General features: G+C 38.3%; 1 protein-coding gene across 6 annotated transcripts; it reads right to left on the bottom strand.

Moving 5' to 3' along the window:
- Nucleotides 1–1,791: 1,791 nt before the first annotated feature.
- LOC116290867 (nitric oxide synthase 3) lies at nucleotides 1,792–25,779 on the bottom strand. Of its 6 annotated transcripts, none has more exons than XM_089032681.1 (36): nucleotides 25,584–25,779; nucleotides 18,953–19,282; nucleotides 14,553–15,220; nucleotides 13,884–14,041; nucleotides 13,430–13,592; nucleotides 13,056–13,147; nucleotides 12,827–12,968; nucleotides 10,707–10,846; nucleotides 10,320–10,430; nucleotides 10,180–10,243; nucleotides 9,980–10,081; nucleotides 9,830–9,898; nucleotides 9,434–9,517; nucleotides 9,297–9,338; nucleotides 9,128–9,210; nucleotides 8,905–9,049; nucleotides 8,713–8,817; nucleotides 8,268–8,311; nucleotides 8,036–8,146; nucleotides 7,772–7,946; nucleotides 7,549–7,690; nucleotides 7,335–7,413; nucleotides 6,972–7,156; nucleotides 6,699–6,835; nucleotides 6,534–6,578; nucleotides 6,336–6,461; nucleotides 6,177–6,261; nucleotides 6,016–6,103; nucleotides 5,556–5,835; nucleotides 5,139–5,264; nucleotides 4,964–5,029; nucleotides 4,790–4,875; nucleotides 4,105–4,141; nucleotides 3,913–3,960; nucleotides 2,564–2,685; nucleotides 1,792–2,204 (listed from the first exon to the last, which is right to left on the bottom strand). In XM_089032681.1, exons 3-36 carry the CDS (start codon nucleotides 15,201–15,203, stop codon nucleotides 2,156–2,158), a joined length of 4,182 nt encoding a protein of 1,393 aa, XP_088888807.1. In that variant the 5' UTR covers nucleotides 15,204–15,220; nucleotides 18,953–19,282; nucleotides 25,584–25,779; the 3' UTR covers nucleotides 1,792–2,155. The 6 variants fall into 6 exon arrangements, with proteins under 6 accessions (XP_088888807.1, XP_088888808.1, XP_088888806.1 ...); XM_089032682.1 differs by lacking the exon at nucleotides 25,584–25,779 and adding an exon at nucleotides 20,032–20,141; XM_089032680.1 differs by lacking the exon at nucleotides 18,953–19,282.
- Nucleotides 25,780–27,360: the final 1,581 nt, after the last annotated feature.

Raw genomic sequence — 27,360 nt, 5'->3', positions numbered from 1 at the left:
ATTTTGCATATATAACTTTATTGGTTTACAGTTTAGTTATTACTTTTGAACACGGTTACGACTGCTTAGAAGTTTTCCCACTTGGCTAATAAAGGAAAGTAGTCAAGGTTCATTCCATGGTTTTCCTCTTCATCTATTTCTTCGGCTCTCTTGTTGTGGTACGATGAGTTTCAATTTCTTTGATTTTAACGACATCCGGTGAATCGAATCGCAGTCATTACAGCAGTAACACGTTTTCTTTGTGTTCTGTTGATTCGCAGGGAACACGCTCGTACAAATGTCACTCCGGACAACCTCGTTTATGTTCCTTGAGTAGTGACCTTCGTGCCAATGGCAAGTTGGGCACCGAACTATAAAAATCTTTGAAAACTGCCGGGGTTCTTGACAAACGTGACACTTGTTTTGCTCCTGTTCATCATAATCCAATTCCTCGTCCATACTCTCTCCTTCCTCTCCATCCTCCGCTTCCTCATCATCCTCCTCGTCGCCATCATCATCCTCATTATCTTCATCATTAACGCTATTTTCTTCCTCCTGCTCTTCTTCGTTTTGTTGGTCATCTGTTGACTGACTTTCAGTCTCACTCTCATCCGTGTCTTAGCATGAGGTCTTATGTTCTTAGCATGAGGTCTTAGTGCTTCTTGTTCTGAGAGTAAGAAAGTGGAATGCCTCCTTTCAATAGATTATGGCAGACCTCAGAGAGTACATGGACTTGTTCGGGAGTGGCTGTTGCAAGCAAGACTTTCCTCTGAGGTGCTCTGGGCATTTAGTCAAAAGATGCAAATAGCCAAAGTTATCACGAAGTAAGACAGACATGTTTTCTCTTAGGATAATTTGTTCAAATGAAATGATAACGGCAAGAACCATCGTATTTATCATACAACTGGCTGCCTACTATCTACACTAGATTCTACACTAGATTCTACACTAGATTCTATACCGGCTGCCTTATCAATTTGCATCTAGCCGTCCTCCTAGGGTGGTAAACGCACTAAACTAAACTAATTCCTGCGCTTGCCAACTGAATTCGCATAAATAGCGCTCCCTATAGGAATTCGCCTCATTCTTCGAAGGACGCACGATGACATGGTCCTGTCCTCTTTGCGAAAAGCAGCAAAAGAATTTATACACTCATTTAAGTCGAGCTCATAAGTGGGACAATTCGCAACGAAAGTATTGGATCGGTCAAGAAGAAATGCGAAAAAGCAGTTATCGGCACACTCCGTACCCATTGCCTCAAAATGTTGAAGATCACACGAAATGTGACAGGTTTCAGTTACTCCATCCCTTCACAGCCATTGTGACAGGGATGACCGGTTCCGGAAAAACGGTTTGGGTTCAGAATTCTTGATAGACCCTAGACCACTAATTCCTGCACCGATAATGGCTACCTTCTTTGCCATACTGGCTAACTCTCCGATACAGTCTAGGCGTCTTAATCTGCAGAATCTTCAATATCTCAAACCTTATATACGAACTATATGCCTAAATTATTTTGCTTTTAGGGTCTTTAAAATATATATCTTTTAAGCTCTTTAACATTTTTCCCCTACATCTGCGCCTTAGACTTCTTGTTCAGACGAGCAGACGACGTTACATTTTTTGTAAAGTAGCTTGGGCTGTCTGTGGTCCACGTACAGGCACCACAGGTAGCCCAAAAGGGGTTCTTGCTCATCCCACCTCAAATCGAAGGGTTCATGTAGTAAAGCTATTGTATCTTTTTCACGTAAATCGTCCTGTTACACATTTAATAAAGGTGTACCCATTTGGTGTTAGTTTCAATGCTCCAGATTTGATTTGATTTGTTTAATTCATTTTATAGAGCATTTCCCATGCGGCGATAATGACAATACATCAACTGAGTCTATCAGTACATTATATTCCATGTAGTAGCCATGCAGTAGCATACTAACGATTCACAACCCACCCAGTCAATATAGGACAAAGACAGACATTGGTTTGTGAGTAAATAATTGACGATCTGTTTGGGTGAGCACTGCTAAACGCGTCCCATTCATGACATACATGATTAAATACTTCAGCAATTCAATTCATTAAGTATTCGTTAAATTAATTCGTTTAACATTTTTGAATATTCTATTGACCAGCCTGTTTGAACATTCAAGCCTGTCTGGTCTTGTCTGATGGGCCGGCATCATTCAGTATCAGGCAGCGAAGAACGACGCTGGTTTCTTGCTTCCAATCTACAAGCAAAGACGTCATATTCTAGAGATCTGTGTACAGTACCCTTAATGGGGGGAGTGGGGTGGGGTAGTCGTAGATCAAGCAGTTGATAATATACACATGAACATTTGTGCACAGAATTAAATACAAAATCTGGTCAACCAACCAATCAGAATGCTACATCAATCAGTCACGTTGTTGTACTGTCAGCCAATTATACTGTTCTCTGATGTCATTACAGACTTTGCTTTGATAATTATTACTATCTACCCTCACCCATGTACCCAGTAACCTATAACTACAGGCGAGGACGAGCAAAGGAGGGGAGAAGATGGTGTAAGTGAAACGAGAGGGGGAATTGAATGGGAACTTGACTTACTTGATATTTTCAGCTTCATTTTCTTCATTTATTTCCTTCTCAGATCGCATCAGTACCGTTACAGTAGGACCACGGTCTAAAGGATACCTCTTGGGTGACGAAACGCTACTTCGAATTTTTCCCTGTCAAAATGTTTATAATCAGTTTGTAACCAATCATTCATATCTTCCTTAGAGTCAGTTATACCACTGACGGCTGATGTCCTAATGTACGGTGGTCCATTAGGAACATGCAGCAAGTTACTGAGACAATTCAATTTGGTGCGAATAAGAATGACGAGTTGGTGCATGTTAGACGAGTTGCTGCAAATAAGAAACGTATAGAGTTGGTGCATGCTAGACGAGTTGCTGCAAATAAGAAACGAGTTGCTGCATGTTAGACGAGTTGCTACAAATAAGAAACGAGTTGCTGCATGTTAGACGAGTTGCTGCAAATAAGAAACGAGTTGGTGCATGTTAGACGAATTGCTGCAAATAAGAAACGAACTTCTGCATGTTAGACGAATTGCTACAAATAAGAAACGAACTTCTGCATGTTAGACGAATTGCTGCAAATAAGAAACGAGTTGGTGCATGTTAGACGAGTTGCTGCAAATAAGAAACGAGTTGCTGCATGTTAGACGAATTGCTGCAAATAAGAAACGAGTTGGTGCATGTTAGACGAATTGCTGGATGCAAAATAAGAAACGAGTTGCTGCATGTTAGACGATAAGCATGCGCGAGCAGTTTGCCGATTGGCACTGAGTTCTAGCTAAGTTTAATTTTCGACAATTCCACAACTAAAACGAATTGTAATCGATTGAAAGTTACGGTAAAAAAATCCAAAAAAGTTAGTATGCATAAGTTTCAGGTCACCCATCCTGGTAACAACTTCGCTCCCCTAATGCCTCGGCTACAACATTTTCTTGCGTAATTCGTACACCCAAGGGCAGAAGGATTTAATCGCCGTTAGGTTCGAAGTCATACGCCGCCTCAGGCTCTGCGGATGTTTCGGGGGTATGGCACAGTGGAATCGATTTTTTCTTGAATTTCTGTTGGTGGGTTTGAACCCCATATTTGGCAATATCTTTTTATAAGAAAGAGTGTTTTTCTAATTCCTTTTTGCTCATATTCAGAATTAAGAGTTAAGTATAAGCAATCTCGTCTAATATATGCAGCAATTCGTTATTCGTAGCAACTTGTTTAACTTGCGACTACATGTCCCTTATAGGCAACCGTACTAATGCTATCGCACACTAGTAGTTCTCAAGACTTATTTATAGAAATCTGTGCGGTTAGAGTTAGTTAGTTTCTAATGGAATAAGAATGAAGTACAGTTGAGCATGCGTAAGAATGAGAAGGAAACCTTACTGAGGAATCTTGGACATCTCTTCCTTTTAAAGATGACGATTTAACCTTCTAAAAGTAAGAGTTAATTGAATTGAGCTTGTAATAATGAGAGTAGATTATAAAAGGTTAGTTTAAAGACTGAACAGTACTTTAACTCAGTTAAATTATATGATTATCAGAACACCGATGGCTCGTCATGTTTAATTTACATACCTTGACAGATCTGGCGGTAGCAATATAAACCCAAGCCCTAATGATATAAGGTGATTATAAAAATGTAAGAGAACTAGCTTTGCGCTTAGGTCTTATGAAATACACAATAAAGGTTCAGGTTATCATAGCTCGTGCGCATGTGCAAAGAAATTAGTTGAAAGTCTTTCGTTTGCATGGCTAGCGCGTACTGGGGCAAGTCAACATTCCTTGGTATTACAATCCCCAGAAGAGGTAGACTGGTAACAACTAACACTAAACGAGGTCTTTAGGCCTAGGGCAAACGGAAAGTTCGACGTTTGCCCTAGGCCTTAGATGTATCTATGATAACGAATGCAACACATGCAATATGAAAAAGAAAGTCAGGAATATACCATATGCGCAAGACCCTTGGAAAAACTATGAAGAGATCGCTGGACTGTCTAAAATACAACTGTAAATGGGAGTGCAAGATAAAACACGATTCCCGCTCATGTTTGATCCCGGCACCCAATCCGCTGCAACAGTGGATGGGGAACATTGATAATGATGATGATGATGATGGGGAAGTATGAAAGTGTCTAAATTAATGTAACAAAATATTGAGCAGGAAGAAAATAGACGCAAACTCCATTCCTTTTTCCTGTCCATTCCTTCGCCCTTTTTTGTAACTTCCAGAGTAATGAATATTCTACAATATGCTGCTTACTTTCGTGCTGCAGTTCTAACGCGATCTGTTACTTCACGTGTTCGTAATGTTACTCCAAAAATATCTTCATGATATCGACCAGAGCTCTGCGGCCACAATATGAGAAAAGAAGAAGTTAGATTGGAGTCTTCAAACGTTCTACAGTTATACTGAACGCCGTTCTTTATCACTGACCTTTAGTTTGTCAATGAAGTCTTGTGATTCCTGTTGCGACATGGCTGCATACGACTCCAGCATTGTCTGTGTACCAGAAAAACACACAAATGTATATTCCATCTATATTTGCTCTTCTCTTCTCACTTCCTACCTATTCCTAACTACCTATTCTATTGGTGGTCAGCAGTCTTACCTGTAATGTTCTACATACATCTGCTGCCATGGAAACATCACCACATGTATAGAAATGACCACCACGACTGATGAGTGTATCGATGACCTCCAAAGCGTCTTCCTTCAGGAGGTCTTGTACGTATTGCTAGAACCACAGATATACGATTACAATACGTCATGTCATGACTACTACATATTTTCATGACTACCACGTGTTGTCATGACTACCGCATGTTGTCATGAATACCGCCACATATTGTCATGACTACCACGTGTTGTCATGACTACCACGTGTTGTCATGACTACCACGTGTTGTCATGACTACCACGTGTTGTCATGACTAACACGTGTTGTCATGACTAACACGTGTTGTCATGACTACCACGTGTTGTCATGACTACCACGTGTTGTCATGACTACCACGTGACTACTTACCTTTGGCTGATCTTCTTCTCGTGATAGTGCAGTTCTGACGTTAGCTAATACTTTATTATGCTTGGCGTTTGCTGTCTCATCTCTATAAATATCGTCTTGTCTTGAGCTTCGACATCCAAAATACAAAAACATATCTCCCCAGGATCCCTGCGGTGTTGGCTTGTTCGTCATATCGAATTGACGCTGCTGCCAGAAACTTCTAAACGGAGCGATTCCTGTCCCTGGTCCGACCATGATGAGGGGTACTGAGTCATCTTGTGGGAGGTGGAATGATGGCGCACTAAAAACACCATCAAATAAGAATTTGATTTGACGATGAATATTACGGGTAGTAACATATTGAAATAAGACAATATCGTCAAAGCGATTCCTCCATCATGCCTGATAAATAATACTTTAGTTTTAAGGAGAATTTGAAGCTCAGTGTTTACTAAATATATAGCTTTTCTAATTGACTTACTGTCGTACAAAACATGGGACAATGTCATTAGGTACTAGACTCTCTAGCCACGTAGAACACACGCCGTGATGAACTGGGCCTCTACCACCTTCAATAGAATAACGCAGATATAATTTTAGTACTGACATCCTCACATTACTAATGTTATAAAGCTACCTTACCTCGTTTTGTAAACCTAACTACAGCTACTGTCACGTGGACCTCTCCTGGGTACAAGTCTTGTGATGAAGAGATAGAATAGAAACGCTGTCAGAGAAACACAAGAAAGATTATTACTGATGGATGTCATTAAATTGGCGCCTAAATAGACATGTACTCACAGGTTGTAGTAATGGTAGTTGCGTAAGGAGCAATTCTGCGTTGACTTTCAGTGACGGGAATTCTTCTAACACCTCAACAATATTGGCTTGTTTGTCGTACTTCCAGTTCTCGTAACTCGTGTCACCCTGCAGTCGCAATGAAACAATTAATGAAAAAAAAATTTTACTAACTGTTTTTTCTTAAGGTCACTCACATACCTTTCCTAGTTCTTCCAACAACTTCTTTTCATCGGGATCAGTAGCCTGTTATTTAAACAGATAGTTCAATTTACCATGGTTATCCTTTATCCTACAACGAATATCTGGTATTTCCTTACACAGCCATATTGTAACGTCGTTCAGAGTAACTTATTTCTAACGCACCTGCGTAGAGAGGTAGTTGAGTATCTGTGGTGCTGGTGTGCCTGTGATATCGATGTGTCGACTGAATGCTTCTCGTAGCGTTATGGGTACTGGAAACCGCCCCAGCTTCTCCCACTTCTTGGTCGTTCCAAAAGGACCTGAACAAGACAGCAAGACAAGTCAGTCACAACGTATACGTATAGATTGCTTTACAAACGGCACACGGTATACATCAATATTTGAACCAACCCCAGATAAACCATTCGAAATGCTTCGCGTCACGCTCTATATTACCTGACATTTCACGTGAAGCCTCGACTGTGATTGGCTGATCAGGATCAGGTGCCTGACACAGACGGTCTAGTAATGACTGGACTACTGACTCCTTGTTAGCAGGGAATAGAGATAAATGGTCGCCTGGTTTGTATTTGAAGTCCTCGTTATTACTCGTATCTAGACGTACCAGTAAAGTTGCGCGGCTTCAAAAAAGAATCAACAATAGCATATCAGGAATCACATAGGTAGTGGTGGTGTGATGTAGATGTAGGACCTCTTCACACTAGTATACAACTGACATTTTTAGGTTCCAACAAACCCACACAGTAGATCCGTTTTCACCTCTTAAAACTAAGCCTATTGTTAAAATCTCCTTCACACCTTGAATCTGGTGATTGTAGATTTTTGACTGACATGATTTTGGTTGGTATGATTGTCTTGTTGTGAGACACGGAAAGATCTGTCAAGAAAAGATAAAAATGGTTTTAGTACATGAAAGCCAGTGATACATCGTACAACACTGCATGACCCCAGAGGGGAGGAGTGGAGAGTTCTTTTATAACACATCATGATGAGGGGAATTGCTTCTACATACTAGTGCAAACGTCTTGTAGCTTCTCCTTGCTTTTAGTAAATCTGTACTTATCAGGTGACCAACCGCTGGATATAGTGTTCAAGGACGCATCAGCTTCTTCAATATTCACGTCTTCACCAACACAGAATGTTTCACATGCAGCCTGTCAACAATCATTGTACGCATGTTCAAAATAGATGATTACTAACCAGCTAGATCTATATATGCTGAAGTCTTACTTTACCTTAAATACATTCTTTGCCCAAGTCTTGAACGCCTCTTCCTGTCCACATAACTCATCTCCTTCACCCATCTTGTAAACCTGCTCTCCGCCAAGCTCTTGAATGATTTTATCAACAGACTTTGCGAACGCACAAAAGTTGGGATAAGCACGTGACCCAAGGCCAAAAACAGAATACCTGTCACGTGGACCCAAATATTAATAAATAATATATAATTAAATATTTAATAGTATTGAAGGTTTATTGGTTTATTTCAGTCAGTATACCTCAGACTAGCTAAACGTAGTTCATCGTCCTTCATATTCAAGCCTTTTTCCTTTTCTTTCTGGATGAGAAGACTGCTGATCTGCGCGGCCATTTTGTTGTTTTCTGTTTTTCTGAGCAAATTGAACAAAGAAGTGGGATTTGCATTATTAGGTCAAAATAAAATGTTCTCTCTCTCTGGCTTGTCCTCTCTCTCTAGCTATTCCTTGAAGTATTTGATACTGTTTTACTTACTCGTTGGTAGGATGACGTAATTCATAAAGGTACCGAGCAAATGACTGAAATCAAAGGTCCAAGCGTTAGTAGAGTCGGTTGTATTAAGAGTAACAATTTCATTATTGTATCATCATTAATGCTTCATTCATTAAACGAAGACTATAGGTCTTCACGGAGCAGATTTCGTATGACTGTGAAAAAGAAGGCACAGACGTGCCTTGATCAGGATCGTGATACTACAGTGCAGTGGTTGTGATGGTACCGTGTCGTGCCGTGATCGTGATAGTGATGGTACAGTGTCATGGTTGGGATGGTACCGTGTCGTACCGTGATCGTGATGGTACCGTGCCGTGCCGTGATGGGGATGATCATGGTTAGGTTGACACGTATCCGCGCATTGTGAATGAATGAGCATTATTCCTCCGCGCTGTGCAATTGGTAGTTGATGTGAAAGGTCACTTACTTCTCCATTCTCTGGCGGATCACCATTCCCAAACGTGCTCGTTACGATTAAAACCAGTTGTTCGTTTTCCAGCTCAGGATGAGGATAGTCATTCATGCACATCACCTTCAAAATATCATTTCCTTTTTTGAGAACGTTCTTTACTTTCTTACTTATAGATTATAAACACTACTTAATTGTAGTATTACATACCTTTGGATCAAACGCATGTAGAAACATCTCACTGAGCATCTTGGCGTAGTTCTCAGATTTGCCAGTTTCAGTAGCGTACAGAATAATGGCTTTGGTTCTTTTGGCCATGGCGTTACCCATTAGTTTGGCTGAAAATTTAACGGCCCTGAAAGCAATGAATAATATCTCAAGAAGACTATTCAACCCCCAAATGAGGATAAAATGAAGGAAATAATTGAATTACTTTGCTACTTCTTTGAAAGTTATCTTCTTCTTGGGCAAATCAGATTCTTTTCTCTTGATGCGATAATGCTTCCAGGGATCGTCCTACGAGACACACACACAACAAAGCACTTATTAACTGATAAACTACCATTAGAGACAAGAAATACCTTGTCATTAATCGATTATACCTGATATTCGTAGCTCGGTTTGAGAGAGTAATTGAGCAATTCCTGTAAAGAAAAGTAACAATGTTTAGCTACAGACAGACCGTTATTTGACAAGTAAACTAAAACATGAATAGAACGAAAAGAACTAATGTGATGACCTGATGGAAGACAGGAGTAGACGAGCCTGACACAGGAGGAACGATCCACACCCAATCACCAGGGCAACCACCACGAAGCTTGTTCTAGATCACAAAAAAATATAGTATTTCTATGCAATAGTACTAGTCCATTGGGATAAGCAAGGTAAGATATATTGACTAAACACAGATATGGCTCAGTGACAAATCCTTATCGCGGGTTACAGGAGTTTGTAGCTATTCGCATCGCATTGACTTCCTTTATTACATGGCTTCAAAAAGTCGAAGACAAGTGATAGTGCTAAGGCACTGGAGGAGAGCTCAGGCTAAAGAGGCTGCGTGATAGTTAACTTTTGTGCTCGACCACGCGTTATGACGTGACGTAATGAGGCGACAAGTGCATGACAAGAGACGTACCTCATTCTCGAAGTGTTTCATAAAGGATTCTGATGCCGAGTGGTGGTCAGTGATGGTTACATTCGCCTCCTTTAATATACAACCAATAAAAACAGGTTTATTAAATGTCTAATATTACTGGATATTAATATGTTGTACTGAATAGAATACCTGGAAGCTATGCAGTACAGCAACATTCATCTCAATACAAGCCAAGTCCTTCCACAGTGAAGCATTACTTTTTGTGTCTAGACCCATCTTCTTGGCTACAGGCTGAAATATGATTGGACAAAACTCCATTTGATCTCAGGCTAAATGAGATCAAGGCTATTAATAGAAATCATATCTTTGAAAGCGAGATGTACACCTACCTCAAGTAAGTTGTAACGAGATGGATCACCTAAATCACGTGCTGCAATCTCTGTTTCCATGTACCTAAACGAATAAAGAAGAAATGCATGAAAATAGAAGACAATCCTCCGTGTTGAAAGAAAAATAGGAAAGTACTCACCAGCCATTGAAAGGACAAGCTGGAAACTCTAAGCCACCAACATCAAGACAAATACACGAGACGGCAGGCAGAGCATACCATTTTAGACCCATCTCTTCAAACCATGAGTACCTATAACAGAACGATTAAAAAAAGTACTGAATATATGTCAAGTAAATATGAAGACGCGGCTTGTGAGATTGAGGTGAGCATCAGATCACTGCTCCTCCAGACACTGATAATCCTTTGGGCCGATTGATTGCTCATTCAGACAAGCACCGATTGTCTTCAATGCACGCAAGGTCTTCAAAGTCAAACCCAATTAATCTGTTCTAACAATTATCTCCTCGAACTGCCCATTGCTGCGATAACAATTTATTAATAATAAATCTATTTTGTTGCACATACTTTGGATGCTTGAGTTTTACTTCTAAAACCAGTTCAGGTGGAATCTCAAACATTTCAGGTTCTTCTCCTCCAGCTTGTAAGACAAGAGGTAGAACATCAAACTGACCACCTTTTGGCTCCCATCCCATAGAAATACATATCTGAAGTGAGAAATGATGTTAATGTACACATATGTGTGTTTATGTAATAGGGGAGCTCCCGCGCGGAGCACCATACTTAAGGTGACTGCCTACTTTTGGAAATTGATTTAAGCTTATTTTAAAACTTCGATTTTCCGAATTGAAATTTAATTCTGATTCCAAATCTGGAAAGAAAAATAGGGTGTCCCGAGCTCGTTTTCGAGATAATCAGTATTTAATGGAAGCCTACGCACGAGCTTTTGGAGTAAAAATTGCGCCACCGGAAGTGATTAGGAAAAAATTAAGATTAATAAGATAATAGTTATTTGCAGACTATATGATTGCACGAACGAAGGCTAGTCAATCATTCTATAATAATACATGGATATTTTCGACAAAAAGACAGAGAGATACATCGATTTGTTATATTTTGTGGTTTCGGTGCTCTTAAAAAATCTCATAAAGTCGAACAAAAATCCCTACAAAAATCTATTTTTTCACGTGTTCCTGATTTAAACTTTTCCTAAAATGTTGATATAACCTAGATTTTTAGGAGTTTTTTCGAATGAGCTATCAAAAAATATAGAGTCCCGTGCAAAATTTGAGGGTTTTGCCCTGTTGAAGCTCAAAACGCGTATGGTTCTTCAATAAAATCTTGTAGATTTTTCAGCGGTTTTTGAGCGCGCGCAAATCGTGGGCTCAAATCGAACGTTCAAAAGTAGGCAGCCACCTTAAGAAAAAATGGTAAACCATCGAGTTGATTTTTCATGGTTTGGCTGACGTCACTTCTGTCCGTACGTACGGGCATCTGACACAAGAATCCCGATTGGCTGGTTAGATTATCTTTTTATTTTGGCGGGAATGTCGACGCGTTGCAACATCCGGGTACACATAAAGGTACACATTCGGCTTTTGTAAAAACAACTTTTTTACACCTGTTATTACGTATAGAAATACCGAAAGATAACAACACAATTTTTTTTTCAAGCTTATATTTATATTTATATTTACTCTATTTACGATGGAACCCTTTTCCGAAATCGATCGATACGTCGAAAGAAAGCTCAGAGGAGAAGAAGTAAAAGAATTTTTTCGGAAGAGGAAAAGCTCTGGAGGCGTGAAAAAGAAAGGCAAAGACGAAGGAATCTCACCGAAGAAAAGCGGCAATCAGAGAGAGAGAGAAAACGCAAATCCAGGCGGGACTTCGATTATGAACAAGGAGAACATGATCGTGAAAGAAAAAGGAATATGAGGCAAAACTTGACGGATGAACAAAGAGAAAATGAATGTGAAAAACAAAGGAATTTGAAGCAAAACTACTAGCTAAGGCTCTCAAATGCACAGAAAATATCGCTTTAGGGCAAGTTATAGACCAAAGACAAGTAAAAAACTTTCATGTATTCAAAGATGGATCAAGAAGTGTCTTCAAGAATTCAGGTGTGTGTTTTTTAGCAAACAATCGTTTTTTTCTCACTTTAACCAGTTTTCAAGTCTGTTTTATAGTCCTGATTTGCCCTTAAAGAATCGAGAATCTCCAAAATTTAGATTTCAATGAAAGACATCCAAGTTAAATTTCACTAAACCTGATATTTTGTCAGTGGATTGTCTGTAGTTATCTTTCGTCTTTTTAAAGTAAAACTAAACAGGAATTCAAAGCTTAAAAATGTCGGCCATGGAAAACTTTGTCGAAGAATCTTCAAAGAACAAAACTAGCCCCTGGGGTGGCTGGTGGTGAGTTTCATTTGTACAAAATTCCTCAGTGGGAGAGTATAATCGCGCATAGAAAACAGTGTAGTGCATTTTGATTCGATTTCAATGCATGGTTTTTATTATGGGATGCGCTATCTTCATCTCGAATGAAAATAATTGAAGATTTTTTCCGGATCTTATTTTTACCTTTCAGATTCATTGAAATTGGGCTCCCTGACTCCCTAGTTTCGTATCGGGAGGTCCGCTTTTAGGCAGTGCCTAAATATATTATAATATATATGACACACTTACTTCAGTCAATTCTGCGTTAGCTGGGTCGCCGATGATGGAGCCATCTTGTTGACGATAACCAGCGTATGTTATCAACTGACCGTTCCACACACGGAAATCTTTCTTGGGTTCCTTACGTTGAGGAAACACAGTGATAGTAGACCTACGAAAAGTATAAATGAAGATTATAATAATAATGGAATTGATGCCATAAAAGGTATTTTAGCGTTTTACATAACACAAGTCATACCTAATGTTACCCTTATTGGTACCATATTTGATGTGTTTAATTATGGCATCAAACATCCCTCGACTAGTGAAGACATCACGGGCATCAAATAGCTAACAATACAAATATAATATTATCATCAGTAATACATTGATTACTACGTTGACCCTGTCGATCTAGGATAGACCTGAAAATTCCTGGAAAAGGGGTTGGTATTAGAATTTGTAGGGAACGACTGTCATCGGAAAATGTGGCAAGATCAGTCGGCTTAAACCTTTCCCTTACACCTCATCATTCCAGCCTCATTCGTTTGGGCATCATATTTTACTATCATAATCTCCCTACGCAGTAGTGCGTGTTATAGTGTGTGTTTATTCAATGCCACTAATACCCACGTGTAGTCTGTTCCATTGTATTCTCCCAATGCATCTTGGGGCATTCCTCCATGCCATGCGCACACCGAACAAGAGTTCCTTCTCAGTCAGATCATAGGTACCAGTCTCCTCTATCTCCTTCAGAACCTCGGCGAGTCTTGTCGCATGCGCTGGACTATCACCCCTACAACAAGATTCATATATTATGATGGGTTTGTGTCAAAATGGTGACATGGGTTTGTAAGAATGTTGAATTTTGATGAATTCTTATACACTAATAATTTTTACAGGGTGGAGAAAAAGCGTAATACCCGAAGAAAAACTCCCAAAGTACAGGAAAAAACCAACAAGCATTTCTGTTGACATATGTAACAGAGATCTGTGATCGATCTTAGTTCGCACTGCAGTTGAAAGACGAGCACGAACGCTACCCTTGTATAAACAAATGCTATTAGTTAGCTAGTGTTTGACTTACATTTTCATTGAAGTGTAATACTGTTCTATAAAGTCCTCAGCGTGTATCGCCACTTCCTCTTTAGGTCTAGGTATCCCATAAGCCCTTGGGGGTGCCACTTCTCCTCCATACGGCCTCATTAAAGATCCTTCACATCTTGCTGGGGTGCAGTTTAATGGCTAAAGAAATAAATATACAAGAAGAACAGTCAGAATCAATCACCAGGGCTCGATAGTCAGTTACATTTCTGTAAGCCGCGACTTCATGCTTCAATGTGGTTAATCGAAATAGACTATAACCCTGATGATCTTTCATGCCTAAACTACCACAATCCTCTTCTGAATTCTCATTTCATATTCAAATGTTGAAATTCCTTTGAGAATACCAAGATAGTGAAAATTAGCATAATAAAGAAAGCTAGCGAAAGGGAGGATTTTTGAAGTGCAGTAGGTATAAGTCGGCATAAGATGCTTGAGGCCAATATATTTTAAGAACAAATCCTAGCTAGTCAGATGAAAGGTCGTTTGCCGCCAGTCTGCGGATTAGAAACTTTATTTTGTTGAAGTCTGAACTAGGCTTTGAATCTTGTTTACCCAGGCTATAGTAAAAGTCAAAACTATTCTATCAATGTTTGGTGATATCTGATAAATATATGATAACAAGACTAATACATTCAATCTTTTGACTTACAATCTTAGCCTTCTGATGAAGTGTATCGATTGTCTCTTTCCCTGTTTCCCAGTTTTTAAGTTTGATAATCTTCGGTGTTTTGGAGGTTTCACGCAAGGTACCAGTAAAGGGGCATTTCCTGATCGGTGACGTTAATGGACTAGCTTTGTTACTTTCCATCTTATTTTCAGGATGTTCATTCGTAGTTTTCACATCAACAGTAGTGGTTAAAATAGCTTGACCATTGGTTATTTGTTTGTCTTTTTGTTTGTGTTCTTCTGCAGGTGATGATGTTCCATTTGCTTGACTTTCCGTTGCTTGCTTTTCTCGCTGCACACGAGAAGTATTCGCAGAACCTGTTTCGGAGAAAGTCGTCTCCATCTCAGCCTTGGATCCATCTTTTGCTCGTACCTTTAAGGCTACCATACTTCCACTCGATATGTCATTCAGAATCTCTAATGCTTTCGCGAACGAGGTCTCTTGAAGTGACTTTCCATTAACCTCCAGTAAAACATCCCCAACACGAAGCATTCCGTTGGCTTCGGCTGTACTGCCTTTGACAATATCAGATATCGATACACATGGTTTTGTTTGTCGTTCTTTGACAAGGAAGCCAAGGCCACCGATTTTGTCTTTGACAAGTTTTGTCGATATGATTTTTAAACCGCTCATTCTGAACTACCAGTAAGCTACAAAAGAAAAACAAAAAAAGATCTTTGGTTTGCGAGACACCACTGAAATAATATTACTGTATGAACAAAGCACATATACAAACACGTCAGTAATAAAGTTCTAAGATATTGGCAGATTCGTGCCGAAGTATTTGTCAAGCACTACTATTCAAATAACATCAGATTCGATTCCGTTTCTCTTGTGACATGTGAACTCAATTAACAAACCCAAAACGTTAAAGTGCACCCAATAATAATTAGAAATATGGACGAAAATGAGAACGGAATTAGTCAAGTTACCTATGTATATGCAATAGCTACGATATTAATATCAAAGTAGCGGTTTTCCTTTTGTTATATCGATCGGTTCAACATATTTATATTGTATTTAGAGACCAAGTGATCTGTTGATCAATATCATCATAATGAGTATACGTGTAGACCAGACCTCACTTGGCGCGCAACTTTGACCCTACCCTAGACTTTATTTATGACTAGAGACAAAATGAGTTCTCTTTTATTTCCGACAGTAAGCCGACATAATGATAGGAGACTCTAGACATTTAGCAAACTGAACGGAAATGTTTCTTGTTTTGTCTTGATCGATCAGTCACTTGACATCATAACAGATAGGCAGAGAATGATTTATAGTTCATGTACCACTAGCCGTCTAGTCTCGTGCGAGAATCACAGATATAAAAAAAATATAATTCTGTCCTTTCGTTTCCTTTCCCTTCCTTTCGTTTCCTTTCCCTTCCTTTCCTTTCGTTTCCATTCCCTTCCTTTCGTTTCCTTTCGTTTCCTTTCGTTTCCTTTCGTTTCCTTTCGTTTCCTTTCGTTTCCTTTCGTTTCCTTTCGTTTCCTTTCGTTTCCTTTCGTTTCCTTTCGTTTCCTTTCGTTTCCTTTCGTTTCCTTTCGTTTCCTTTCGTTTCCTTTCGTTTCCTTTCGTTTCCTTTCGTTTCCTTTCGTTTCCTTTCGTTTCCTTTCGTTTCCTTTCGTTTCCTTTCGTTTCCTTTCGTTTCCTTCGTTTCCTTTCGTTTCCTTTCGTTTCCTTTCGTTTCCTTTCGTTTCCTTTCGTTTCCTTTCGTTTCCTTTCGTTTCCTTTCGTTTCCTTTCGTTTCCTTTCGTTTCCTTTCGTTTCCTTTCGTTTCCTTTCGTTTCCTTTCGTTTCCTTTCGTTTCCTTTCGTTTCCTTTCGTTTCCTTCGTTTCCTTTCGTTTCCTTTCGTTTCCTTCGTTTCCTTTCGTTTCCTTTCGTTTCCTTTCGTTTCCTTTCGTTTCCTTTCGTTTCCTTTCGTTTCCTTTCGTTTCCTTTCGTTTCCTTCGTTCCTTTCGTTTCCTTTCGTTTCCTTTCGTTTCCTTTCCTTTCCTTTCGTTTCCTTTCGTTTCCTTTCGTTTCCTTTCGTTTCCTTTCGTTTCCTTTCGTTTCCTTTCGTTTCCTTCGTTTCGTTTCCTTTCGTTTCCTTTCGTTTTCTTTCCTTTCCTTTTCTTTTCTTTTCTTTTCTTTTCTTTTCCTTTCCTTTCCTTTCCCTTCCTTTCCTTTCCCTTCCTTTCCTTTCTTTTCCTTTCCTTTTCTTTCCTTTCCTTTCCTTTCCTTTCCTTTCCTTTCCTTTCCTTTCCTTTCCTTTCCTTTCCTTTCCTTTCCTTTCCTTTCCTTTCCTTTCCTTTCCTTTCCTTTCCTTTCCTTTCCTTTCCTTTCCTTTCCTTTCCTTCCCTTTCCTTCCCTTTCTTTTTCTCTCTTTTTTCTTTTCTTTCATCTTCCTCCTTTTCCTATCTCTTTAGTTCCTTTCTCGGTTTTGTTTTCCCATGTCTTTCAGTCTCTCTTGCCCTAATTCGTCATTTAACACTAAGAGACCCAGTATCATACAATCCTCTAAAACAAGGCGTTGGTTTAATAACCTGTAACTTAAAACATCCGGCTTTATCCTGCAGTTAGCATTCTTTTCTTATAGAGATCAATACTCCAGTAAAACCAATTTCCTAAAACTCTAGAATAGCTTTTTTATTTACCTTAAGTTGTCAGTCGCCAACAAGAAAAAAAACGCTTGCAGGGGATGGGTCTTACCTGATTATCAGTTGAACTGAATTCAAAAGCCATGTAATTCACTGATTTTTCAGTTATTTGTTCAAGTTTTCCTTTTTGATATAAAAAGTAAACAACAATTGTTTCCAACCAATAACTCGGGACCACGTGTCTAACTCATGACAGAATCTTATTCTATACAAGATGAGTCATGTAAATGTTCAACATAGAAGTACGAGTACTTTAGATACCTTTGCGTGGGAGCCGCGTTGATACAGTCGACTAGTCGCATATGTACAACAGAATTAAGCAGTCTTATTTGTCGAAGAACAAGTCCACAAGTCAACTAGCCATGCCGTAGAGATAGTAATGTCCTACTAAATCAGTATCGACGGTACAAGCCCCGAGGCGAAGAGCACTGAGCTCCTTTATAATTTCCTTGCTTTTAACTCTTTCTATCGCATAAAGCTTAGTTATTAAATTTGGGTATACAATGCTTCCTATTTAATTCGGGATCAGTACCGCATTAGCCATGCGGAGAAAAGAATATTAAAAGGGGTAACATTTTAACACCGCTTTTCATAAGGTTCTCATTTTTACGTGAAAATGATCTATTCAAAATATAGAAAAAAAAGATCTTGATCATGATTGGATGTCAGTAAAAGCCATTGACTGTACAGCCAGTAAAACGTTTAAACTCTTTACATTAGCACGATAAATCATTTATGCAGTGTAAGTATAGTAAAGTGTTGGAAGCCAGTAAACTTTACTGAATTCGGAAATTACTATTAAGATTAGTTATTAGGAGCTTTCTTAGATGAAAAAGATCTAAATTGCTATTTTGGCATTTGTTTGTCCCGATGGCAGCAAAACACTCAAGTAACAATCCCGTATCGTAGCGGCGGTTATTATCAAGCCTATATTCACCTATTTCAAAATAACGTCGTCGGTCGACGGAAATCTGAAATTTAAGTGACATGCTGTAATGTATGTAATATATTCACACCCGAACAATGCCTTTTCAGTTTGCAATATGATCGAAGCATGAACTTTGAGTTAGGAATGGGATTTTTTGTTTCTTAGTCAGGAAACATAAAGCACAAATATTCCGTTTAATCTTAGATTGCCCTTCGACGTTTTTAGAAAAAGGTGTATATATTTTATCGCCATTTAGTTCTAGATAAATAAAGTGAGACAAAAAGAAATAGAAATATAGAATTAACTGAAAAGAGAAAAAGAATAAAGGGATAAATGAAGAGAAGAGAAATGAAATGAAATGAAATGAAATGAAACAAAGAAACGAGAATCGTCAGTGCGAGGAACAAAGAATAACTGTTCTCGTGAAGCCAGTGAAGCAAATAGTGATTTGCGAGTAAATTACCAGGAAATCATCAGTATCGTTATCAATCATTACTGTAGTTACTATTCCAATCAGCCTGCATGGCCAGGAACACACGCGCGGACCACATTACCAATGGTTTAATACGTACACACCATACCAAACCTTATTCGTCATCCATTCTATCATTAAGTATAGTTTTGATTAAAGCAAGATATGCCACACTGTATGTTGTTGCATTGATACTTGAGTCTCATCACGAGTCACAGCCATAGGGCTGCGCGAGATGTCTGTAAATGTACGACAACCCAGATAACAGTCATGATTGATGAATCAATACGAATGTACATAGTAGACTCTGTTTGTTCAGATACACTACGTCGTCCCTACCTGGTCTGTTCCACACATCGAACACTGGCAGTGAACTGATTATGATCTATTGGTAGTTATAAGGTAAGACTGTGCAGGCCAAGACGTACGCTGAGTTGTGAGTTATCTGGAATGTAACCACATTCAGGGTTTGGAGGCAAATGAGGTCAAGGGCTTTCAACTGATTGCTATGACAACAGTCACGTGTTGGAGGAGCGGGATATCAGTACTACGGTACCATTCATAATATAATAATCCTATTGATTCTCATTCTACCATTCCTTCTTTACAATTTTCCCGCCTTTGTCGTCTTTGCAGTGATGACACGGGTTTTTCCAAGTGTGTTCTTACCTATAAGAAGGAAATAATCCTTTGACCAAAAAGATTATCTACAACCACGTTTAAGAGAGAATAAAGTGGCGCGGTTCATTAAACATTTCAGAGGTGTTAGGATCGCAATTGAAAAAAGTTAGTTAGATGATAAGTATGAGCGTTAATAGAATCTGGTCAACATTAGAAACGTTACTGAGAAAAGCATGATCAACAACACATACAGGATAATGAAGCTAGAGGCACTTAGACTCGCTGTATCACTTGTCCTCATATTTCATCATGGCACTTCTGTCACAGGCCCTATACTTTCACTGTCACCGACCATTTAAATGATCTCTTCATTCACTTCTCACTCGTATAGCATAAAGCCTATATACTGACAGTAGAATTTATTATCTATTCTAATTGTCATGGCAGTTTTAGTCTTTTCACAAAGGCACGATGGCTTGTGTGAAAATCACAAGGCGGTTTTATTCACTAATGGATGTCATAAGCAGTAATATTTATGAACTGCGCTTAGGCTGATCTTTCTTATGATCTATCTCAATTCTAACTTTTCGCCATATACGAGTTAATCAAAGGATGAAGTCAATAAATAATACTTTGGACTAGTAGAGTTTATTAGGTCTCTCTCTTTTGATTGGAGGGGTTTTCTTGGGTTCTCCGGTTTTCGTCCAAAAGGAGTTATTCGTGCCCTGACTCGTAAGGCAGAGGACCTTTCCTTTTACTGAGCCGGCTGTCTATGGATGTACAATGAAGCTACTCACCTTGAACAAGAATAGTTTGTTTGAATCGCGCCTTAACGGTAGGTTGCTTGCTTGCCTGTGGTATGGAACATATGATGAAACACTGCTTATTACCTACTGAACTTAACGCTAAACCCCGAGATTAACAATGCTAATGCGCATGTCAGTATCAGGCAATCACACCCCGCTATCCGATAGCATCGAAGTCCTATGTGACTCAATTTGTTGATGCCTTTCTGGATCTTCATCATTCTTATACGCTCGACGTTATTTCGATTAGTACTACAATTTTTCAGTTGTTCTTCGATCTTTTTCTGCGCGTTTCCTTAGTAAATAAAGGATAACGATTTGATGTGCGATATTTACCTAATACTGATTTATATTGGGATTCATTTCTGTTGTTGCAAAGTATCGCATAACTACTGACATCACTTATGTACTTACATGGCGCCTCCTTGGCTTTGCTGCAAGATCTCATTTGACACTCAATGCAGTTTTGACTCGAGTTAAATAAACATCGTCAAGATTTCAACAAAGGGTGGTCATAGTAACTGTTACCAAGGTTACCGTACCGAGTATGTTAGTATTACAGCTAAATGAATAGCATTAGTAATGAAACAGTTTTCGGGCCATTCAACTTAAGATAATTTATGGCTCTCAAGACTTGCTACTAACTCATGGCTCGTAATCTTAATCCGTATACCCAGAAAAAATATTGTTATTGCACCGACAGGTAATCCATGCACAAAAGAACTATAAGGATTAGCTAGTTGTATACTAGGTTACTATAATATTACATCAGTGATTCATGTTAATACTGCTACGTTCATAGTAACCTTTTCTAGCGCAAACGATCACCACAAATGAAACTCGTTTACGCATATCTTAATAAATATTATTGAATGATGTTTGATTGCATGTACTTTTACTATACCATATATCTATATATCTATATATCTGTATATTATTTTTCGTTTACTTGTTTTGGTAAAAACATTTAATCATGTTATCATCGTAGTCTAAGGCAAAATAGTGTTTGGATGTTGAGCGCGTTTTGTTAGCCGTTAAACAGTGATGTTTGGTGCAATATTGATCTGTCTTTGTAAGAGATCAGAATGGCGTCAGGTCCAGCTAACCCAACCAATATACTAATGAGATCAAAGAGATCATCTCAGATATACTTCATGGGGTACTCAGAAAGCTAACTATCTGTACTACTCTAACTGTAGCATTCGGACTAGTCTATCTATCCATTGGAACATATAACATCATTAGGGGAACCAGGGGTGGTTACATGGAATCCCACTCTGTAAAGCCGTTCATGTTCTTCACGCTCATTGAATGAACTTTATTGAAATTATGTTTTGTCTTTAAAATGCAACAAATATTCACAAAAAAGCTTTACTAACGCATCCGCGATGAGGCGTGTTTGCCGGTCGCTTGTACAGCTTGCAAAATTCTTCGATTACTGAGGTACAATACATAACTAACTGAGATGAAAGGTTGAACCATTAGGTCATGTAATTCTAACAGCTTTAATACTACATGGAATAAATATCGAAAATATGTTACTGTTTTGTGATAGATTTTTGGATGTGTAGGTAGTGAACGGCGATTACGTATTTGTTTTTCCCTCAAGCAAAAACAAACTAAATGGAAAATGAAACTTAGAACTAAAAGGGAATGAAATGGGATGGAATATTTTACCAACTGTATATTCGACTTATTAAATTGTATAACTCACAGTTTCCTTTTGACAACCAATAAGCGTCCCTTTGGTCATCAGTCAAAACTTTCAATAAAACAAGAATTTTCCTAATTCACTGACTGGCTGATCCGACCGATGCGCTTGACAGCTCAATAGAGGAAACCTCAGCTCACCTCTTGCTTTCAGCTTTTTGTCAATGTGAACAGGTGTGACAGATTCTAGGATTATCTTGGAAGAAAACTACTGCGGTTACAATTTCTCGTGTCACATATCAATGCAAATGAATTACTTAAGGTGAGAGTGACTCAATGGATAATTGAAAAGTAGGTTCTTGACTTGATGAATATTTGATAAACATATCACCTTGCTATGATCAAGAACAAGCCAATGTGGAAGTTAGCTAGTTAAAAAAACTTTTCTTCTTCTGCAAATATTATTTAACATCAAATTATGGCGACCCAGCCAGTAAACGCTTGAAAACAAAGACAAGTTGACCGTTAATAATCACAAATAATTGATTTGCTTTTTACATCTTACGTTCATTTTATGGTTTTCTTATTACTAAAGCACACAACTCAGATGGAATTGAACAAAGTACTTTTCGATTAAAAACAAAATTAGCACTTTGTACAAAAACAAACCTCAATCACAGAAGGAGAAAAATCAAAGAGAAATCAGATCTTGTGGTTTATCACTCATTCATACTTGACTGTCCAAATATCAGACAAAATAGATGGTTGATCAAATCGATCAATCTTCCTCGTTACCCCAACCATCGTAGGAGAAGTGGTACAAAACTGCTCAGATAAACCAAAACGAAAAATGAATTATGTAATAATGATAATAAATAACTGGAAGACTGGAAAAACTTTAGCCTAGTTTGAAGAAATTCCGCGCAACGTTGACTGAATTCGTTTCTTAAAATCACATCATTTTCATACTACATTCAGACGACAAAGAATTGATGAAAAATGAATTCCTTTTTTCCCTTTTAGCAGCTGTTAAGAATGGAATCGTATCCAATTGCGATACATATTTGATGAAGCAAGGTTTTAGCAATTAGTAGCGAGTGAGTATCGAGCCCGACATCATAGTGCTTATATATATATATATATATATATATATCCATGTCGATATTTACTTTAGTGAAAAGAAGCTATTCATACACAGGGAAGCCTGAATTGAATCAACATGAGACTTTCCATTAACTACGTTAAAATAAGATGCAGCAATGTCGTGACTTATCAACTACAGGAATATCTCAACCTACACTGGATCAGTGTCTGATCATCAGATATGATATCAACTAAAATATTGTGTACTTGCCGAGGGTGGCGAGAAACAAGCATAAGGCGAAAATAGTTATCTGACACTATGCAAAACTGACATCTATATTAATCGACTCAACGCATATGACGTCACTATATGGGAATAAAACGCGAGAAGTAAAGGAATAAAATGACCAGTTCTCTTTATTAGTAACACTACTGAACATGTAGATAGTCATGAGTCAGTTATTAAAACACATCATCGATTACCGGATATGTACCGCGGCCAACGTACCCAGGATGATTTCAGTGAAGGCGGAATAAATGCAGACTATACCTTCCTCTCTAGATTTCACATTACTCTTTATTCTTGAGGCGGCTAGTGGCTAATCATCCAGTCCACTCACCCCCTTCGATCCGCCCTTGATTTTCCTTCATGATTAAGATGTTCTGAGAAAACACTGAAACCCACTAAGAGATAAAGGATTCAAGTGATAGAAAGTAGATTTGCCTAAGATATCATAGATGGTTTTACGATTAAAGATCATAACTAGAACTTACTTCCTTCCATCCTTGCATGATCTACACTTACTTCCGCGCGGTAAACTAATTGGAAATAAGCAAAGAAAAGGCCACTACCTAAAAATTGTGCATTTACAGTGTTGCACTTAACCGATTGATTGATCGATGGGAGAATTTGTTTGTCAGTTACAGTCAGCAGCTAAGTTGAGTTGTTTTGTCATGAATAGATAAGCTAAGATGTATAAGTATAGCTATGACTATATATTGCTTATTTAGTGCCACTGATGCACATTAATGCGGATAGTGCAAATACTGAGTCAAGGTTTACAAGGATAAGTAAGAAAACAATTCGCCAATCAAAACCAAGAGTTCAAGGTCCAAAAATCAGGACTTTGATTAAAATCAAATAAACGGTCTTGATTATTTTTGTCTTTGAACCATAATTGCTTTCTCTACTGATGTGTGCGGCCGTCAAGCACTGCGCGCTAGTTGTGCATGGTGAACGTGATTGAAAGAGATTCCAAAAGACACTTTTTGCCCAAAATCAATTTAAGCAATTAACCATACCTCGAGTGATGTAGGCAAGATTTTGGTTCTAAGCAAACAAATGTTAATTCAGTTAGCAAGTTTTTTTATCGAAATTGAAATCGGAATTAAGATGTTTTCTTCAAATCTTGTGGTTTGCGTGCTTTCTCATTCTTAATTGCTGAAAAGAAATTGCTTCGCCTTCAGAATTTAAAACCGATCAGAGTTTTGTCTCAGTGAAAACGGCCTGCTTTGTCTGCCTTTAAGGATTGCAAGAATACTTATGGTACGTAGAGTGACTGACTGACATGGGGCCATGAACTACCATGCAAAAGTTACTGAGAAATAGAATAAAATGAATGGTTCAAATGATGATATTTTTTATGAATGTCGAGTGCCGTGTGAATAAAAGATGAGAAATCGTAATCCAATCAATGCTGAACACAGAATCGGATTTATTTGCATCTTGAGTGGATTGAATTTATAATAAAAAGGGATTAAAAAGTCGTATTTTCAGGGTAACTAACATCTCTTGATCCGGCAAAGACAAAAATCACCTTCCTCCTTGAGTAACAGCAGCAGCAACAACAACCTGCTCAGTTACTACCGAAAAGACTTTTAAACCAAGGCACCGGAAATGAAAAATGGAAATGTTATGACTAATATCATAATTATCGCATACAATTATTAGTAAACAAAAAACAACCAATCAGGCTGCGAAGGAATGAACTGACCTTGAAGTGAATCATATCGCCATCACAATCAACACCGACAAACAGCAAGGATCGCGAACAACTGATCGAAGGTGAACTGATCGGCTGGTAAAAGGTCGTTCGATTACAACCATACAGTTCGATCGCGGTATGGAAAGAATGAAATCATACAGTAATAAATATAATCAATTCATTTGTTGCGTTCTCTATCTATAAATCCATCTATGAAGCACAGCACGGCTCTTTATACGGTTAGACTCCTACAGTCAAGAATAATGTTGCTTGGGCGTTCAAAACAATAACTAGGAATCGGAGTAGCCACGGAAGAAAAGCGGGGGTATTCTACTGAGAAATGTAGGTCAGTTGATTCTGTTGATCTTATCAGCTAAACGATATCAAATTGATGTTGAAAAGGAAAAGGATTGAACAGATTTAATGATAAAGCAGCTGGAAATGATTAAATCACCACACCAGTTGACGAAGAACAAATTAGTTGTACGGTTCAAATACAGGAAAAAAAATAGTTTTCACAGAATCAAAAAATATATCTTGGCATTGATGTTAGAAAAAACTGCATACTAAACAATGACTTTTAGGGTTAACTTTCGTGTCGATATGTCTAACCTGCTGAGCCTGTTTTGCCGGTCATGAACAGTTCAGTCACTGCTCTTGGTACCGCATCCGCAAATAGCTACTCATACTAGTAGAAGCATTCGGGACGGGATGAAAAAGGACAAAAATATCTACTTGGACATAGAGTATTAAAAGTCCAAAGAATTATTGTTCGCATTCTAGTCGTTCGAACAGTATTTAGTGATATATTATACGAACACATACCTCGGGTTAGAATGTTCTGCTTCATTCACCGTGTTGGATCACCAGCCGCCAAGGAAGATAAAGCCAATGTGCAGATAATATGAACACTAAAAAGGGCGTACGTCAAAGTTATTATTTCAAACAGGATCGCAAATACGTCTTGTAAGGTCATGACGCCTACATAATTATATTATACTACCAATACCACACAGCTATTCTTCTAATCAGTCCATTACTATGATCAATGGATTGAAGCAAAAAGGTGGCAACCAATTAGCACTAGTTCACCTTTAGTGTATATGCACCATCTTGCACCATCAAGACAAATGGACGGCACCTGATTTCACAAGTCAGCTATGGACAAAATCAAACACTGCGCTACTGAAGGATTTACGACACAAATACTTCATGTTTCTTTATTTGTTTTTCACTAAAAGAAATATCAGTGTTTATCTTTCTATTGTTAATTGCTATTGGTGTTTGGTTTTTTTCTCCCTTTGATTGCAAATCAAATCAACTGTCTTGTTCATTTTGGAATGTTGTAGAAATATGCTGACAGTTTCGCAAATTTCGCCGCTTTGGCTGATCAGTTCCAATGGTTGTTATGCATTCACAGTGTTATTTGTACTATCTAGTATATAAGCGCCATTATTTTCTTTACTCTGACACATCTAATACAGGATGTTTAATCATTTCAACGAATTTTTTATAACGCGAAAGTAAACATTTAAAATCAACAGCCCTGCGTGCAGATGTATGTGTATTCATGATATTGTAGGTACCGTAAAAACCCTCATCATATTCATTTATTGCTCGTATAGGAATGTTTAATGAAGACCAGTTTCAGCACATACTCAAATCTGTTTTTTTAAAAATAAACATTACTGAAAAATTCCATTTTCGTATTTTCAAGTACAAACTGCGCAATTTGCTACTTAGCGCTTTCCTTCCACGATTCGTCTTCATAATCAAACATGATTTCTCGGAGTGAGTTAATAGGATCAGCCGCGGCCCAGACAAATGTGTTCCTGCGCAAGTGATTTATATTTTCAGCGTGATGTTCAAGTGGCAGAAAGATGGTTAAGATTTGCACAAACTAATAAACGAATTAAATGACATTGTCACTCTTTCTGACATCTTCGGTTCCTGTTTGCGGAATCTAATACAAATCAGTGCATAGTTTATGGAGCGATAGATCGTGTACAGCCGAGGGCTTAGACGTTTCCTACCCAATGACTTTGATTTCCTTCATAGTGAGAACTGAACCTATCGATGGTTTGATACCTAAAGTAATCATTGGTAATCACTTTGGATATAAAACAAGATCATTACTGATTTTTTTACTATTGCAATAGTGAACAAAACAGTCATTTGCACGACACGCAAGGATTTTTTTCTGTTCGTAATTTTGCGATTGAAACCAATAATTATAATGTTGACTATTCTTCAGCGTCTTCTCCAAGCTGTTGCAAATGACATTTGAAAGAAGAAGACGGTAAAATTATAGTACCATATAAATTGTTAGTCCATAAGTGCCGATACCCAAGGAGATGAATCACCAACAGTATTCAAGTGACAGCTGATGCGCATGCGCACCTGTTGCGAGCAATATACTGACTACGAAATAAAGAGATTAAAGTAGGAGAGATTAAAGTAGGTAAGTCAGTACACCATCAAACACTCGGTGGCCGTTAGGTGATTTAGATAAGCCTAGGTGAACGATAGCTGAATACAGTACTTGATACTGTGATTTTTTTAAAGGTACGAAGGATGGATGTATCTGGTTATGTCACAGTAT

This window comes from Actinia tenebrosa, unplaced genomic scaffold (genome assembly GCF_029948245.1).
Source record: "Actinia tenebrosa isolate PJP-AT-01 unplaced genomic scaffold, QUT_ActTen_1.0 PGA_scaffold1__47_contigs__length_23844297, whole genome shotgun sequence".
NCBI lineage: Eukaryota > Metazoa > Cnidaria > Anthozoa > Actiniaria > Actiniidae > Actinia > Actinia tenebrosa.
This window is presented reverse-complemented; position numbering and strand designations above follow the sequence as displayed.